The following is a 16932-nucleotide window of genomic DNA, read 5'->3' as shown; positions in this document are numbered from 1 at the left end:
TAAAAAGCTACAAAAATGGCAAAAGACCCAGTGGGATTTGGCAACCAGTGTGAAATTCAGTTTCAGTTTAGTAAACCCAGATTGCAGATGTAGTGGAGTTGAATGGGGATGAGGAATTAAATGTGGCCAGACAGAAATATGTACTGTAAGTTAAATAACATATAAAAAGTAGATATTGTCATGTGAGCTGAGAAATAGTTATGCATCCTTTCTAGTGAAGATGCATGTGATTGATGAGGCGTGTGAATTTGAAATGTTCAGTTCAGAACCCTAAAACTTAACGAATACTGGCTGCTTATATGAATACTTGTATGATGTGCCCTGTGTTGTTTATCTTGTTAATCTACAGCACTGAGAATCTGTTCAGCCCATTTTGCAGTCCCTAAAACACTTTCACTTTTAAGCTGCACATATGATTTCCCAGTTGGCTGCACTATGTGAGATGTGGAACTAGAAATACTCAACAAATTATGTGGATTTTTTTGTTGTTGTTGTTATTTTATTTTTTATTTATTTTTTTAAATTTATTTTTTTAATTTCTTATGTGTTTTTGAAGTAGTAATCTTTTTAGTCACACATTTTTTATAGCATGTGCTGAAAATAGCAAAAAAATTGATAAAGGTAAAAATTATTTTTATGACTTAGAGGATGATAATTTATAAAAAATGTTAAGGTTTTAGATTTATATCCTCTCAATTTCAAGAGTACTGTAAGTGCTTGTTCAGTACAGATCACAACTTTAAATACTGTGTTTTAAATAATTGGTACTTTTTTGTATCTGGCTTGTAGGTCTTCTTTAATGAGGAAAAATTGCTCAGCACATGGCTGGCTTTAACAAGATTTAATAACTATTTACTCAGTAAATGTGTTGAGGACCTACTAAGCCAAGGATTTTTGTAGGTCCTGAAAATACTGGTGAAAAAGGAAAGTCTCTTTCCTTATGTAGCTTAAATTCTAGTGGGAGGAGGCAGATAATATAGGAAGAAATTAATGGATAGATAGATGGGCCCTGTATATAACAGACAATATTCCAGTGTGTTGATACAGTACTGTGGAGAAGAATGAAGCAGGGCAAAGGGGAAGGGGGAATAATGTGATGCAAGGGAGTGAAAAATACTAGCAAAGTAATGCTCAAAATTCTCCAAGCCAGGCTTCAATGATATGTGAACCGTGAACTTCCAGATGTTCAAGCTGGATTTAGAAAAGGCAGAGGAACCAGAGATCAAATTGCCAACATCCATTGGATCTTCAAAAAAGCAAGAGAGTTCCAGAAAACATCTACTTCTGCTTTATTGACTACATCAAAGCCTTTGACTGTGTGGATCACAACAAACTGTGGAAAATTCTGAAAGAGATGGGAATACCAGACCACCTGACCTGCTATTGAGAAACCTGTATGCAGGTCAGGAAGCAACAGTTAGAACTGGACATGGAACAACAGACTGGTTCCAAATAGGAAAAGGAGTACATCAAGGCAGTATATTGTCACCCTGCTTATTTAACTTATATACAGAGTACATCATGAGAAATGCCAGCCTGGATGAAGCACAAGCTGGAATCAAGATTGCCAGGAGAAATATCGATAACCTCAGATATGCACATGACACCATCCTTATGGCAGAAAGTGAAGAAGAGCTAAAGGGCCTCTTGATGAAAGTGAAAGAGGAGAGTGAAAAAGTTTGCTTAAAACTCAACATCAGAAAGCGAAGATCATGGCATCCAGTCCAATCACTTCATGGCAAATAGATGGGAAAACAATGGAATGTGTAAGACACTTTATTGTTTTGGGCTCCAAAATCACTGCAGATGGTGACTGCAGTCATGAAATTAAAGGGCACTTGCTCCTTGGAAAAAAAGCTATGACCAACCTAGACAGAATATTAAAAAGCAAAGACATTACTTTGCCAGCAAAGGTCCGTCTAGTCAAAGCTATGGTTTTTCAGTAGTCATGTATGGATGTGAGAGTTGGGACTATAAAGAAGGTTGAGTGCTGAAGAATTGATGCTTTTGAACTGTGGTGTTGGAGAAGACTCTTGAGAGTCCCTTGGACTGCAAGGAAATCCAACCAGTCCATCCTAAGGGAAATCAGTCTTGAATGTTCATTGGAAGGACTGATGCTGAAGCTGAAACTCCAATACTTTGGCCACCTGATGTGAAGAACTGACTCATTGGAAAAGACCCTGAGGCTGGGCAAGATTGAAGGCAGGTGGAGAAGGGGCTGACAGAGGGTGAGATGGTTGGATGGCATCACTGACTTGATGGACGTGAATTTGAGTAATGGGAGTTGGTGATGGACAGGGAAGCCTGGTGTGCTGCAGTCCATGGGGTCGCAAAGAGTTGGGCACGGCTTAGCAACTGAACTGAAGGAAATGATTATTTAAAATAAGATTATTAGGAAAAGTGAGTTTATTAAAGGTTGTTTGAAAAGAGTCCTAAAGAAAATAATGGAAAGAACCATGCAGATATGTCAGGGAGAGCATTCAGGCAGAAGCTGTATCCAGTGCAGAAACTCTGAGGCAGCAGCATGTTTTCCTCTTTCAGAAAGAGTGCCAAAGTGAAAAAGAGAATAGCAGAATATGAGCTCGATGGGATGGCATATATCATACAGGCAACAATTAAGAAAAAATAACTCTTTGTGAGTGAGATGGGAAACTCTTGGTGGATTTTGAGTAGCAGAGTGATACTAAGTGGTATTTAGTATGTTTTCCAGATACTTACTTTTAATCAGTTTGAGCATAGTGATTAATAATAAATATTAATTTGTCATATAGAGAGTTCAGAATATGAAGTTGGAGTTTTACTAAGTGGTGTGGTCAGAGAAGAAATCTTGGTGATTACGGAGGCTCTTTTAGGATTCAGGGACAAACCGAACCTGCTTACAGAAAGTGATTCCAAGCTTTGATGATGAGTACAGTTTGGTTGATTTTTCCTGCCATCTATGTCTTAAAACTTCTTAAATGCCTGTAGATCAATCATAGTGATTTCTGAAAATGTTAGTATCGCACAGTCCTTTGGAGGCTTTGGCAGATTTCTTAGATCACCCACTGTACGTCAGGTAACCAGTATTCCTCAGTGACTACTGTGATTTCAAAGTTAGTCTTTGCCTGGGAATCTTCTTTGGAGGCTCACAACTCTAATTCCCTCTGAGATAGACTCTCAGAGCTCACTTTAACAGCTAATACTGTGCCTGCTTTATAACTCCTTTAGGCAGCCTAATATAAGCAGTTCAAATGGTTATGAATAATCAAACGTCTTTTGTGAAACAGTGTTCATAAGCATCTGTTAAAAGTTCATGAGAAACTTAAAAAAAAAAACCACTGAAATTAGGTCTGAAGTGCTGTTAAATTAACCAGCTATAATGACTAAAAGTCACCTATATTTTTTGGAACTTGGGGAAAGTCACAGTATTTCTCTTTTATCTCAGTAACCTAATTATTGAATTTTTTTGAATAGCAGTTATCATAATCGGTTCAGTTCAGTTGCTCAGTCACGTCCGACTCTTTGCAACCCCATGGACTGAAAAATACCAGGCTTCCTTGTCCATCACCAACTCCCGGAGCTTGCTCGAACTCATGTCCATTAAGTCCGTGATGCCATCCAACCATCTCATCCTCTTGTCATCCCCTTCTCCTCCCGCCTTCAGTCTTTCCCAGCATCAGGGTCTTTTCCAGTGAGTCATTTCTTTGCATCAGATGGCCAAAGTATTAAGAGTTTCAGCTTCAGCATCACTCCTTCCAATGAATATTCAGGACTGATCTCCTTTAGGATTGACTGGTTGGATCTCCTTGCAGTCCAAGGGACTCTCAAGAGTCTTCTCCAACACCACAGTTCAAAAGCATCAATTTTTCAGTACTCAGCTTTCTTTATAGTCCAACTCTCACCTCCATACATGACTGCTGGAAAAACCGTAGCTTTGATGAGCATCTCTTCCTTTAGATGCCCTTAGTTCAGGCCTCTCTGGACTTTGCTGTTGCCAGGAGAAGCCTGTGCTCCCCATTTGATAGGAGGGGAAGTGGTACCCCTGCTCCCTTTTCTGTCTCCAGCCATTATTGTACACAAAGTCTTAATATGGGCTATCTGCTCTTTTGATTCCTATGTGAAAAATTTAGTGATGAATACCTGTACTGAGCTTTTAATTTCTTTGGTCATTTATCCTTTGTAGTTTACCAGAACCGTAGCAAGAAATAAGTAATGCTGTGGCTTCTTCACAGGTAGATATCTCAGAATACTGTGTGGCTCTTGAATCACAATCGGTGTACTATCTACAGGATTTAGATACAGTACGTAAATCCAGCCTCATTATTTGAAGGTTCTTCATTTGTGAATTTGCCTACTCATTAAAATTTATTTGTAGCACCAAAATTCAGTACTTATGGTGCTTTCACAGTAATTTGTAGATGTTTGCATGCATAGAGTGGCAAAGTATTTGAGTCACCTTCATGGACTTTCCCATCTGAGGTTGAACAAGGTGGCATTCTGGTTTCTTCTTTCAGCTTTCATATCCTAAACAAGTGTCCATTTCGTGGTCTGTTTAGTGAAATATTTTCACTACAAGCTTGCCGTACTTGTTACGGTGACTTTGCTGTTTAAGATGATCCCTACGCTGCTTTGAGGTGCTGCCTGGTGTTGTGATGTGCCTTATGGAGAGCATACTTGTTAGATAAGCTTCATTCAGTTGACTGACTTCAGTGTTAATAAATGTATTATATATTATTAATGAATAGCATGTCTTGAGAAATACACATAGGAAAAGATTATGTATTGATCAGTTGGCAAAAACGTGACTAGAGGCTTGCAGGAACTTAGTCTTGTATTTCTGTTGAAAACACTTGTTTGGTATTTATGACAACTTTATAGAACACAATTACTGTGAATAATAAAATTTAATTAAGCATAGTGATTTATAGAGACTTTAGGTTTAACCATTTCATCATTCCTTCTCTCTGAAACCATTGTTTTAGATTTGTTTAAATACATGCATAAAGAGTTGTATTGTAAAATTTAATTTTACCATAGGTTCAGGTTAAAAGTCATTGATTGACATTTTTAAACATTATCCTCTAGAAAATTAGGGGCTTCCCAGGTCGCTCAGTGGTAAAAATTGCACCCGTCAATGCAGGAGATGCAAGAGATGCATATTTAATCCCTGGGTTGGGAAGATCCCCTGGAGAAGGTAATGAGAACCGACTCCAGTATTCTTGACTGGAAAATTCCCTGGACAGAGGAGCCTGGCAGACTACAGTCCATCGAGTTGCAAAGAGTTGGACACAACTGAGCACACATGCTCTAGAAAATTAATCTGTGCCTGGAATATATATACTGAGTGCTCAGTGAGTGTTTTAGAGTAATAATCTTCTAACATTGTAGTGATTCCGGTTTTGGAGAAGAGGCCAGTGTCAGTGTCAGGACTTTGGCATATTTAGTTATGCAGACTGAGGCACATGAAAGAAAGCCCAGTTGATAATGTCACCTTCTGGTTCCTGCTTTGCTGGGGTCACACAGACTCCGACATGACCGAAGCGACTTGGCAGCAGCAGCAGCAGCTTGAAGCTAGCAAACTTGAGAAATACTGAATCTCTTTGAACTCTTTCACTTTGTGAAGTGCGGAGCGTTTTCAATTTAAAATTTCCATGATTTTCTTTTATCAGTATTATTCTTGACCTTAAATCATTTCCAGTCTCATCATGCTCAGTTGTCAAAAAAATCATGCAATTTAATGTCAAAATATATTAGCCATCAGAGTTTGTTTTATCGACCTCAAGTTCAGTCTCACTGGTTGTTGGTAAAAATGTAAGTCATGTATTTGATGTATCTTGACATCATATACTGGTAAGATTCAGAAATAAAAGAACACTCTTAAAGTTTACATATTTTTTTTTAGGGCATAGGATTCTGTTTGTTGGTGGTTGTGTTACATATGACACAAGTGTCCTAAATCATACAGAAGTTTTCTCTAAAAAAGTTTAAAATTAGAATTTTGAAAAGCAAAAATATGCTTTTATTAATACCCCATTTATGAACATTTCCTGTATGGCAGTTTTCAAGTTTTAGATTATGGGTGCTTAAATTTTTTTTTTTTTTTAAATAAACTATTTTAACTATCTTTAAAATTTTTCCCCCTTAAAAGTGTTTAATAGTTGATTCTGATTTTGTTAGTTATTAGATATTTATTATTTTAATTTGGTCATTGATTTATTTAATAGATTATTATTAGAAAGAATGAATTTCCTAAAATACTGTTTTTTTAAATTAATACCAACAGAAAGTGAAATTTTTTTCTCTTAATTTCTATATATTTATTACTGTTTTCCACTCTCAAAATGAGTCAGAAAAATCCAATCCAATAAAATTTGATGCATAGAAATTTTTATGTAAATCTATTAATTGGATATTTTCAGCCTCTTTAGATATTCTAGAATTCTTGTAATTTGACTTTCCACTTTGTTATTACATGTTTTTTATTGACTTTTCTTTAAATCTGATTCTTCTACTTGGATATACCATTATTAATCTATAAGAATCTGTATTACTTTGAAATCTGTTTACATGCCTCACTGTAAGTATGCGTCAGTAACTTTTACTGGCTTAACAGGTTTCTTCTCTGTTCTCAATATAACACTCAAGTTATACAACGATAGTCATTTGTGTTGTCGTTCATAATTAGAAGTGTTCTTTGTTGACCAATACTGATACTATTTTAGAAATGCCAGTTATAAACTTTCTATTTGTTGATAGGTAAACTGCTTACCAACAGTCTCCTCTCTTCTTTACACACATTCTTTATGATGTGTTTTATGACCTTTGTTCTCTCTCTCTCTTTTTTTATTTTGGTAAGTTGTTCTTAATACGTCATTTAACCTGTTTTAATCTTGTGAAAATACGCCTGTTAGGTTGGGTACACAAAGAGCAACTTTTTTGGAACTTGCATTATACCAGGCAATGTCGCTTACTTCATGTTGTTCTGTGCATCAGTATCCAAGTACAAAATGTTCTTGTTAGTGTTAGGAGAGCTAAACTTTAGACACAGTTACTAAAGCAAGAGTTTGAGTCTAGCTTTGAAGAAAACCTGTGTATAGCAGATTTCCCGTTATGTACACAGAGGTACTGCATGTGTGCGTGCAGGTGTGTGTGTGTGTGTTTTTCATTTTTATGTTATTTTTCATCTGACTTCCTTCCAACTGTTCCCACATTAAGAAATATGGTGAAAGAGATAAGTTTAAAGTATTTAATTAATACTATTTTGCTTTCCCAGTCTCTTAATTCTACTTTTATCAGTATCAGACTTCACCTAATAGAAACTGCTTCTACAGTAGTGACTTGTGTGTTACTGAATGCAGTGGTCAGTTCTTTGTCGTCGTCCTACTTCATCCATAGCCATTCTTGTCATCATTTATTTCCTCCTGCTGGGTAAGCTTTCTCAACTTGGCTTCACCAGTACCACTCTTTCTTGGTTTTCCTACTTAGTCATCTTTGCTGGCTATTCCTCTTCTTTTAGGATGATGGAGTGTCTCAGGGGTCCATCTTTAAAGCTCTTTCTTTATTTGAACTTCTAGTGTAATTAAAATTCAAGAATTTTCCCCCCAACTGTAGCTTATTTCTTAGAAATGATTGATTATAGAAAATAAAATGAAATACTGCTGTTTTAAAACTATCTTTTGGACTTTCTTGACCCCATCTTAAAGCTTGCAGTGAGACCTGTGGACCTTTGGGGGAGTGACCATCTATTGGCAAGGATTGGGAAAGTGGATAAGGCTGTTTTATTTCAAGATCATTGTAACATAAAGTAGTTACTCTTGGGACATGATAGAAAATGAATATTGTATTTCCTTCTCTTGAAATCCTTAAAGATACTTTTTAAAGGGATTTTATATCGACTTGTGCAATGTGTTGGCATTATTTTCTGTAACCTCAGTTATGTCCATGTAGATATTTGCAAAGGATGAAATCTAAGAAGGAACGTTATGGAAAGATTCTATATCAGATCAAATTTTAAAGCCACTGTTAAAAGCATAAAAGTAAACATGCTTGACACATAAAATTTGAGAAATACAGTAAAAATTGAGTTAAAGCACCTATCATACCACTGCCTAAATGCAGTTTATATTTTGAAATATTGTTTTCAATCTAGTCATTATGCAGTTTAAAAATCATTCTGTGATCGTATAATGTCCTGCATTTTGCCCTTCACATAGTATAACATCCATGTTTTCACAAGTTTTTTTATGAGCAACATGTTTAGAGGTATTTAGTTTAGATACACTAAACATATCCCATCTCATGGGCTCCTTTGTCTTGAACATTTGGGTTTTGATTATTTTAATTTGCATTTATGTTTATTTTTGTTTTTGTGGATAAAGCTGCAGTGAGTATCCTCTGCATCACTTTTTTTTTCTGTTTTAGGAATACTTCCTTAGGATAGATTGCCAGAAGTGGAGTGACTGGGTCAGAGGGTATGAACTTATGAATTTTTTTTTTTCTTTTCTTTTCTTTGAAATAAACTTTTTAATTTATTTGCTGTCTGGTTGATTTATACTCATTATGAAAAACAAAAATCATAGTGATTATATTTGGAACTCAGAAAACTGTCTAAAGGCAAACTTCTGTGATCAGAAAAGTTTGGGAAATTCCTAAGGTTTAAAAAAAAAAAAAAAGCCTTTTAATCTTGGTTTATCTCAGCATTTCCTGTACTTAACTGAGCATTGAATAGGTTTTTTCTGATATACTTTTTAACATTTTGTGGAAGTTTGGTTAAGGGTATAGTTTATGAGCTACTGATCTAAAATTTAAGAATATTTTGTTGGTTAGATTGTGTTGTGTTGGTCAAAGCAAATAAACTATAAACCTTCGTTCTAAAATTATTTTTAAAAGGAGATTAAAATAAAGCTATTTACTATATGACTTTTGTGTATCTTTATAAAGTCTCATAACTTTTTAAAGTTTCTCTTGATTTCAAAAGAACATTTTAATGTCTGCATGGCATCTAATCTTTTTACAATCTGTATTAAAATTTGGAGTACAGACATACAACATGAAAGTAGAATATAATGTAGATTTAAAAACCTTTCTTCCCCCCTCATTTTTCTCTACAGAATGTGAAAACCTTTGCATCTTCTGATAGCCTAGCCAAGGTCCAAGAAGTAGCAAGCTGGCTTTTGGAAATGAATCAGGAACTGCTCTCTGTGGGCAGCAAAAGACGACGCACTGGAGGCTCTCTGAGAGGTAACCCTTCCTCAAGCCAGGCTGATGAGGAGCAGATGAACCGTGTGCTGGAGGAGGAGCAGCAGCAGCCCAGACACCAGGAGGAGGAGCACGCGGCGAGGAATGGGGAAGTCGTGGGAGCGGAGCCTAGGCCTGGAGACCAGAACGATCCCCAGCAAGGGCAGCTGGAAGAGAACAACAACCGGTTTATTTCCGTAGATGAGGACTCCTCTGGAAACCAGGAAGAACAAGAGGAAGACGAAGAACATGCTGGTGAACAAGATGAGGAGGATGAAGAGGAAGAGGAAATGGACCAGGAGAGTGATGACTTTGATCAGTCTGATGACAGCAGCAGGGAAGATGAACACACACATAGGAACAGTGTCACAAACTCTAATAGTATCGTGGACCTGCCTATTCACCAGCGCTCCTCCCCGTTCTATACAAAGACCACAAAAGTGAGTACCTTCAGTCTGCTCTTCACCTGGGAAATTTTACATATCCGTGTTAATTGTGGTGAAACTTTCCTCACAGTCTTTGTATCTTTGCAAAATTAATATTCGGTTGTATAGTAATAAAATGAACCAGTTTTTCTTTTTTTTTTTTTAAACAGAAGATATTAGAAATCCTGGTAATGGGACAGTATTATTAAATGGAGAGAAGGCACCTATTACTATGAAAAATCATTAATACCAAATTTCATCATCAATTTTGTCCCTGGGACAGGGGTTAATAGGTTGTGTGCAGTGCAGAGGGTTGGAGTGAAACATGATTTGTGTGGATCAAGTAGTGAAGGTCTCATTTACCAAGTGCAGCTGGTCTGATGGGCTGTGTACTCACAGGCCTTACCCCACGGCACAAGTTACCAGAAGTTACGTCAAATTGGTTTTCTTATGGTGATTATTAAGGTATATTCTTTGTAAACAGTTTTCTCTTTGTTATGTAAACAAGATGAAATTGCTGTTTGAATATTAGTATTTGGTTATTGAGGAAATCTGAGTATTTTCAAAAGTTAAAATACTTTAGACACCAGCATGTTTAAGATTATGAAATGTGTTTTCTGCATTATAAAACAGTAAGAATGTATGGTGCTATCTTCGCTACTCTTCTTCTTCTAGTTATTTTATTAAAATGAAAACATTTCGGAACCCCAGAGGAATTGGGTTTTTTTCTTGACTCCATGTTAGCAGAGCACTCCATTTGCTTCTCCACACAGTTTGAATACTAACCATAGGGTAACTACACCATTTTGGTTGGCATTTGACTGTGAAAAATAGGAGATAATATGAAGATACACTTAGATTCCCAACTTTCTGTCAAGTTTCTGCCACTGTTTCCCTTGCTTATAGTTTTCCTTTCCTTTCCTGGGAGATAGCTCTGTTGTATCTGCCTCCTTATCCCACTTAGTTGGTGGTAGCTCATGAAATCAATCATAGACATGTTTTATAAGGTGAACATTTATACTCCTGTCTAAACTGGAGGAATCCTATCAATTCAGGGACTTAACTAATCTAGTGCTGAGGACAACAATTCCATTTTATACAGTCCTTGGAGGCTGTGCCAGTTAGAGACTGGATACACTCCTACTATCCACAACTATCGCTGCTTCCCAGCGTTATCCTTGCTGGATAGGCAGGGAGCTGCTGTCTGAGGGCAAGGGGCAAGTGTTTAGGAAGCTGCAGTAAATCAGGAATTGCCAGTGCCAATTCTTTGCCATGGCATATGGGCTTATTTCCTCAAAACATTCCTGGGTGTATCACTTAAAATTGCGGGCAGGGACTGTGGAGAGAAAGCAGCATTTCTCTCACTTCCCAGTCTTTCTGTTACATTCCCTTTCCCCCATCAAATTATAGTCAAAATGAAATGATACAGTATTTGGGCTTTGCTTCAAAATAATACCAAAGGGAAGAAAAAGAAGGAGGGTATAGATTGGCCATGAGTGGCTAATTGTTGAAGCTGGTTTACAGGGACGTGGAGTTCGTGGCTGTTCTATGTAGTTTACAAAGTATGTTTGAAGTTTTCTGTAATAAAAATTAAGTTGTAAAGACTATGAATACATACACACCCAAAGTTGAAAAATAGAAGTTTTCTTTACGTACCTTGGTCTTATTGACTATCTCCTAAGTCAACAAAGTGCTGACTTCTCTTCTGCATTGAATTTTATTTTCTCTATATTTTGGTGCTATTGAATTTACAGGAAATTCAATAAGACATCATATGCATTCTGCTGGAGTTAGAATATATCTTAATCAATATTTTAGGCAGTGTTGCTATCTAATGGTCTATATAAAGAGGAGAGAAACTAAGAAGAATTATACTCAGAATGAATGAGGTATGTAACATAACTTCTATCCTGTTTTTCCCCTCAGGCTTCTTCGCTTATAGATCTTTATGTTTGCATGCTTTCTGGTTCTTTATTACTTAAAAATTAGATAAAAATCATGAATATCCATATAGAATAGACTGTGAGTTAAACATATCTTTGGAAAGGAGCATTTTAACTCATTATTGTACTTATTTTACAGACATTAAAAATAAATATTGACTGAAGTAGTTTATCCTCACACTCTTACTTGCTTACTTTTAAATTTTATTTCGCCCATAAACAACATGCAAACAGATTTAACATCATCCTCTTTAACCTGACTTGACCGGCAATGAAATAGCTTAGACACGTAAATGCTTTCATTGCTATATCATTTTTGCTTCACCTTGTGAATTTTAAACTCTTTCTAAAATATGTTTATCCCTAATTTCCCTAGCTTGTCTGCAGGTTTACATTCTGTTTAGTTGGTTTGACCTAAGAAGGAACTGGCTTCAGCTGGTGGTTTTCATGCCTCTTACCACCCCTGTCTCAAGGTGTTGGAGTGGGGCTTTGGCTTGAACACTGCTAGCGCAGCCCCACCTTGCTGGTAAGGCCCAGATCTTTCAGAGTGCAGTTTGCTCAGTTCATGTCCCCATCTCTGGATCTCTGTTCCTTGAGGTTACTGTCTTAAAAGAGGGAGTTTATGTACATCACCTTCTGAGGATTCAGTTGGAGGAAGAGGGGTTTAGTATTTAATTGCATTATCTTATTTAAGAAAGAAGTTTAATCAAAGCTAAGCCTTTATCAACAATGCACAGCCATCAATGAGTTCTGCTGCATTTTAAATGAAAAACTAGAAAAGCAGCTAGACGAAACATACCCTTGTCCTAAAGGAGAAGTCATCATAATGTTCAGTAGGAGAACTTGCAGCACACAGATTTGATGGGTGCTTTATCTTTCCTTTCCCTTCAAGATAAAACGGTAAACAGAACTTGAGATATGTCTTATACAGTAGCTACCTCCTTAAAAACAAACATACTGAACTCAAGTCTGTTTCCCCTTACAACTCTTGAGTTGTGAATACAAATCATTGTGTTGTACACACAAGGCCACAGGAGTGACAACAGTAGGGCTAGATGTGATTGTGTGTATATGAGAGAGAGTGTGTCTGTGTTTGTGTAACACGCTTTTGATATGCCATTCATTTTTAGGTCATTTGCCTTCATAAATATGGCAAGAAAAATGTAAAACTATTTGATTGCCAAGACAGAGGTACCCTTCTACAAAGTAGGATGTCAGTCTGAAATTAGCTTCTTTCCCATTTTGTTTGTTCTTGAAACACTTCTTCAAGATCATTCTCAACACTTTTTTTTAAACAACATTTTAAAAGCATCACCTAGTACTATGTTGCTTCAAAAGAAAATATCAGTCACTCATGTGTATAAATCCTTTAAATATAGTAAATAGGGGAAAACTCTCATTATTTCAAAATTATTTTTGAGCAGCTCTTAATTACTGATTAGTATAAACATGACACTTTAAACACATTATAACACATTATAACACAAGACACTTTTACAGATATTACCCTAAGCCACGGTTTCTTTGAAATCTTCTTAAACCATGACTTCAGAGAAGAGTAGAGATGTAATAGTTATTTTAAGAATTCCATTACAGTTTTACCCAGCGTATCTTTCAAATGTTTTTGTGTGTGTGTGTGGTGGGGAGCAGTTTCTTAAACATAACCTTTGGACCACTAGACTTACTTATTTGTCATACCTGAACATGCTGTATATATACAAATATGATATTAATGAGAAAAGCCATTTTTGGTGCTTCATTGCATTGATTTTTTAAAGCATAATGGAAACTATCAAAACTCCTAGGACAATCTGTTTTCTGCCTAGTCACCGAAGATTTATTCTAATGGGACCCTATATCCATAATATAAGTTAAAAATTCCAGACTTTCATAATGTTAAAAGTCAAGGGTAGTAGCAGTCAAGAGATTGGTGTTTATTATGTCCATCTTGTGTGCAAGTTCCTATGACAGTTATGTTAAAATTTCACTGTGTAAGTGGCAAGAGATTTTAAGTCGGATTTGCCTAATTAAAAAAAAGCCCTTTTCTTTCCATGTACTATGCTGACTCCTGTGGTAGAATTTGGCAAACATTACGAAACAAGATTTTCAGAATACAAATGTGTTTAGGTTCTAGACTCTGGAGTGTGGTAACTTTCTAATACCATATCACATTTTAAATCAACAGACCTGTCCTTTAGAGAGTGCAGATTGCTTAGTTAGGTGCTTTCCTTTGTGATATTTAATGAGTATTGAACTTACGAGGACTCAGGGCTAAATTTGTAACAGGAAGAAGTGACAGTTTGAAGCTGATAATGTACCAGTCTCTCTGGAGTCCATCAAATGTGCTTCTTAATTAGGGGTTGTGTGCTATTTCTGTGAATTTTGTTAGTCTACTTGCAAATTCTAAATTCAACTTGGTAGGAGTAGGAATGCCAGGTAGGAATGCCCAACTCTTCCCTGGGTCAACAGCCTTACCATATTTTTAAAAAACAAGAACTCATTTTCTGAAGAGATGTCTAGCCCATACAAAAGACTCCTTTCCCATATTTAAGGTAGAGTATCAAGTCATTTTCTACTAAAATGAAAAGCAAATAAGATTACCTTCGGACCAGGTCTCGTACCGTCCTGACCTTTGTGAAGAGAGCCACGTTTGAGCACTGCTTCATGCTTCTCCCACGCCTGTCATAGCGCCTTCTGTTTGTTCTCACATAGCTTCATTCCTCACCTCTAATCTGCCTTTTCCCCGTCCTGATTGTTAGATTTCTCCTGGTAGTGAAGCAGTGGTGTGTGTGTCTGTGTTGCCCTCTCCATGTGGCATGTGGGGTCTTAACTCCCCAACCAGGGATCAAACCTGAGTTGTGCCCTGCAATGGAATCCCAGAGTCTTAACCACTGGACCACCAGGGAAGTCCCTAAGCAGATGATTTTTCAGTTCTTTCCCCCTCAAATAAGACATAACTGTTTTGAATACATATATATCTGCATCTATCTATCTATCTATCTTCAAAGAAGCAGTATGTCTAATGTCTAGGGGCCTGAGACATTTTCTTGTCTCTAGGTTCTAAACAGTAGGGAGCTAGGCACAAGGATCACTAGCCAGTCAGGGAATCAGAATTACAGTTTTGTTTCTAGTCCAGCATCTTCCAACTACTCCCTTGAGCCAGAGTAAGTGGCAAACTTTGTAGGACAGTGTGGCTAACATCTGAAATCTAATAGGGCTCTGAATTCTCCTGTATTTAGGGAGAGTTCTAGAAAACAATGACCACATCAGGAAGTCCCTGACCTTGTCTTCATGTAAGACAAAGAACCGAATTTCAAATTCTGTTAGTTGGAGAGAGGTCCAGAGGACAGGTATATTGAATAACATATACCGGGAAACAGCCCAACAAATAGCCATGCCTCCTCCATTTGTGCAGGATGACAGACTGGAAAACATTCACTGAGCCCAGTTTATAATCCAGTTTTAAATGTGTGCAGAGGATGGTGAAAGCAGACAGAAGGGGACACACCGGAGGAGATGAGTTTTGCCTACCATAGTGGAGTGAAAAGAGCTTTTCAGACTTGAGCTGGAATTCTGGTTTTGCTACTCATTATATGGCCATAAATATGCAGTCTCATTGAACTGTTTGCTTTATCTGTAAGATAAGACTATAACACCTACTTCACATGTTTTTTTGTAAGGATTGAGTGAAATGATTTACGTGAAGCAAGTAGTGTAGTGCTTGGGACACGCAGGTCATTTGCAGATGTAAGCCTGCACCCTCATTTTGTCTGTCTGTCTGTTATCCCTCATCCCTGATCTCTCAGAATACACTTCATTCTGCCACGCAAGATACCAATCTGTGTGCTTTTTATGACCTTTAGTATTCAGTTATCATATCACCCTCTAGTGGAAAAAGTTATTAATAGAGAAACAGATAAATGCTTTTAAAAGGATATGCAGGAAGAGTGGGAGCATACTATAATAAGCTGGGCCCATCTCTAATAAAAATAGAACCCATTTCCCAGTGGATGCTTTTCACAGCTCTTCCTAATTGATAAGTACGTATCATTTCCTTCTATTAGAATTTGTCAGTTTCTCTAAATTTTCTTCTTCTCAAACATCTGTATACTTAAATGCTTTGTGAATTTTACAACTGGATGCCGAAATGAACTTTATGGTCAGTTTCTGACTAATTCCTCTTGCTATGCTATGCTGTGCTATGCTAAGTCACTTCAGTCGTGTCCGACTCTGTGCGACGCCAGAGACGGCAGCCCACTGGGCTCCCCTGTCCCTGGGATTCTCCAGGCAAGGACACTGGAATGGGTTGCCATTTCCTTCTCCAATGCATGAAAGGGAAAAGTGAAAGTGAAGTCGCTCAGTCGTGTCCGACCCTCAGCAACCCCGTGGACTGCAGCCTTCCAGGTTCCTCCATCCATGGGATTTTCCAGGCAAGACTACTGGAGTGGGGTGCCATTGCCTTCTCCTCTTTGTGCAATTTTAAAAATACTTATTAACATTGTTTTAAACTATAATAGCTCTAAATGCTGATTATATTTAAATCTGTATCCTATTTGCTGAAAATAGTTAATTAATTATTGATTTTAATTGTAGACCAAAATGAATCTCTCCACAGAATGGAGAATTTAAAAGACTTTTGATAGTGTTCCATTGATTTGTACTTTATGCAAATGATAAACTTCTCTGCTGCTGCTGCTGCTGCTAAGTCGCTTCAGTTGTGTCTGACTCTGTGCAACCCCATAGACGGCAGCCCACCAGGCTCCCCCGTCCCTGGGATTCTCCAGGCAAGAACACTGGAGTGGGTTGCCATTTCCTTCTCCCATGCATGAAAGTGAAAAGCGAAAGTGACGGCACTCAGTTGTGTCCGATTCTAGCGACCCCATGGACTTCAGCCTACCAGGCTCCTCCGTCCATGGGATTTTCTAGGCAGAAGTACTGGAGTGGGGTGCCATTGCCTTCTCCAAAACTTCTCTGAGGTATGCACAAATACCACAGATAGTTTTACTTAAAATATTCCTGAGGCAGGTTATTTTATATGTATTTAATTAAAATGAATGATCTTTATTAATGTTTTTGTTGGTGATAGGGAAGATGGTATGAAGAGGTTAACGGGATTCTGTTTTTACTTTGGTAGGTAACTCCAAAATTATGTCTCAAGGGCCCATTATTCACCCAGGCCTCAGTCCTGCATTTCTAGCTGCGTGTTGGACAATGTCACCTGAGTGGTCCTCTGAAAACTAAAACTACTATTTCTTTCTTCCTACCAACTTCTTATTTTCCTCTTCAGATTTTCTGGTCTCTTAACATCCCAGCTTTCTATTCATTGGGTGAAAAAATTGACTTTTTCT

General features: G+C 37.3%; 1 protein-coding gene across 1 annotated transcript in view; it reads left to right on the top strand.

Annotated features, from left to right (window-relative positions):
- FBXW7 (F-box and WD repeat domain containing 7) overlaps positions 1-16932 on the top strand; it is a 131213-nt gene that overhangs the window by 26984 nt on the left and 87297 nt on the right. Inside the window, 2 exon segments of the mRNA XM_070386656.1 lie at positions 8401-8450; positions 9090-9656. Of these exon segments, the coding sequence (XP_070242757.1) occupies positions 9159-9656 (498 nt within the window). The 5' untranslated portion in view covers positions 8401-8450; positions 9090-9158.

This window comes from Bos mutus, chromosome 17 (genome assembly GCF_027580195.1).
Source record: "Bos mutus isolate GX-2022 chromosome 17, NWIPB_WYAK_1.1, whole genome shotgun sequence".
Taxonomy (NCBI): Eukaryota; Metazoa; Chordata; class Mammalia; order Artiodactyla; family Bovidae; genus Bos; species Bos mutus.
Note: the sequence above shows the minus strand (reverse complement) of the source record. Positions and strands in the feature narration are given on the sequence as shown.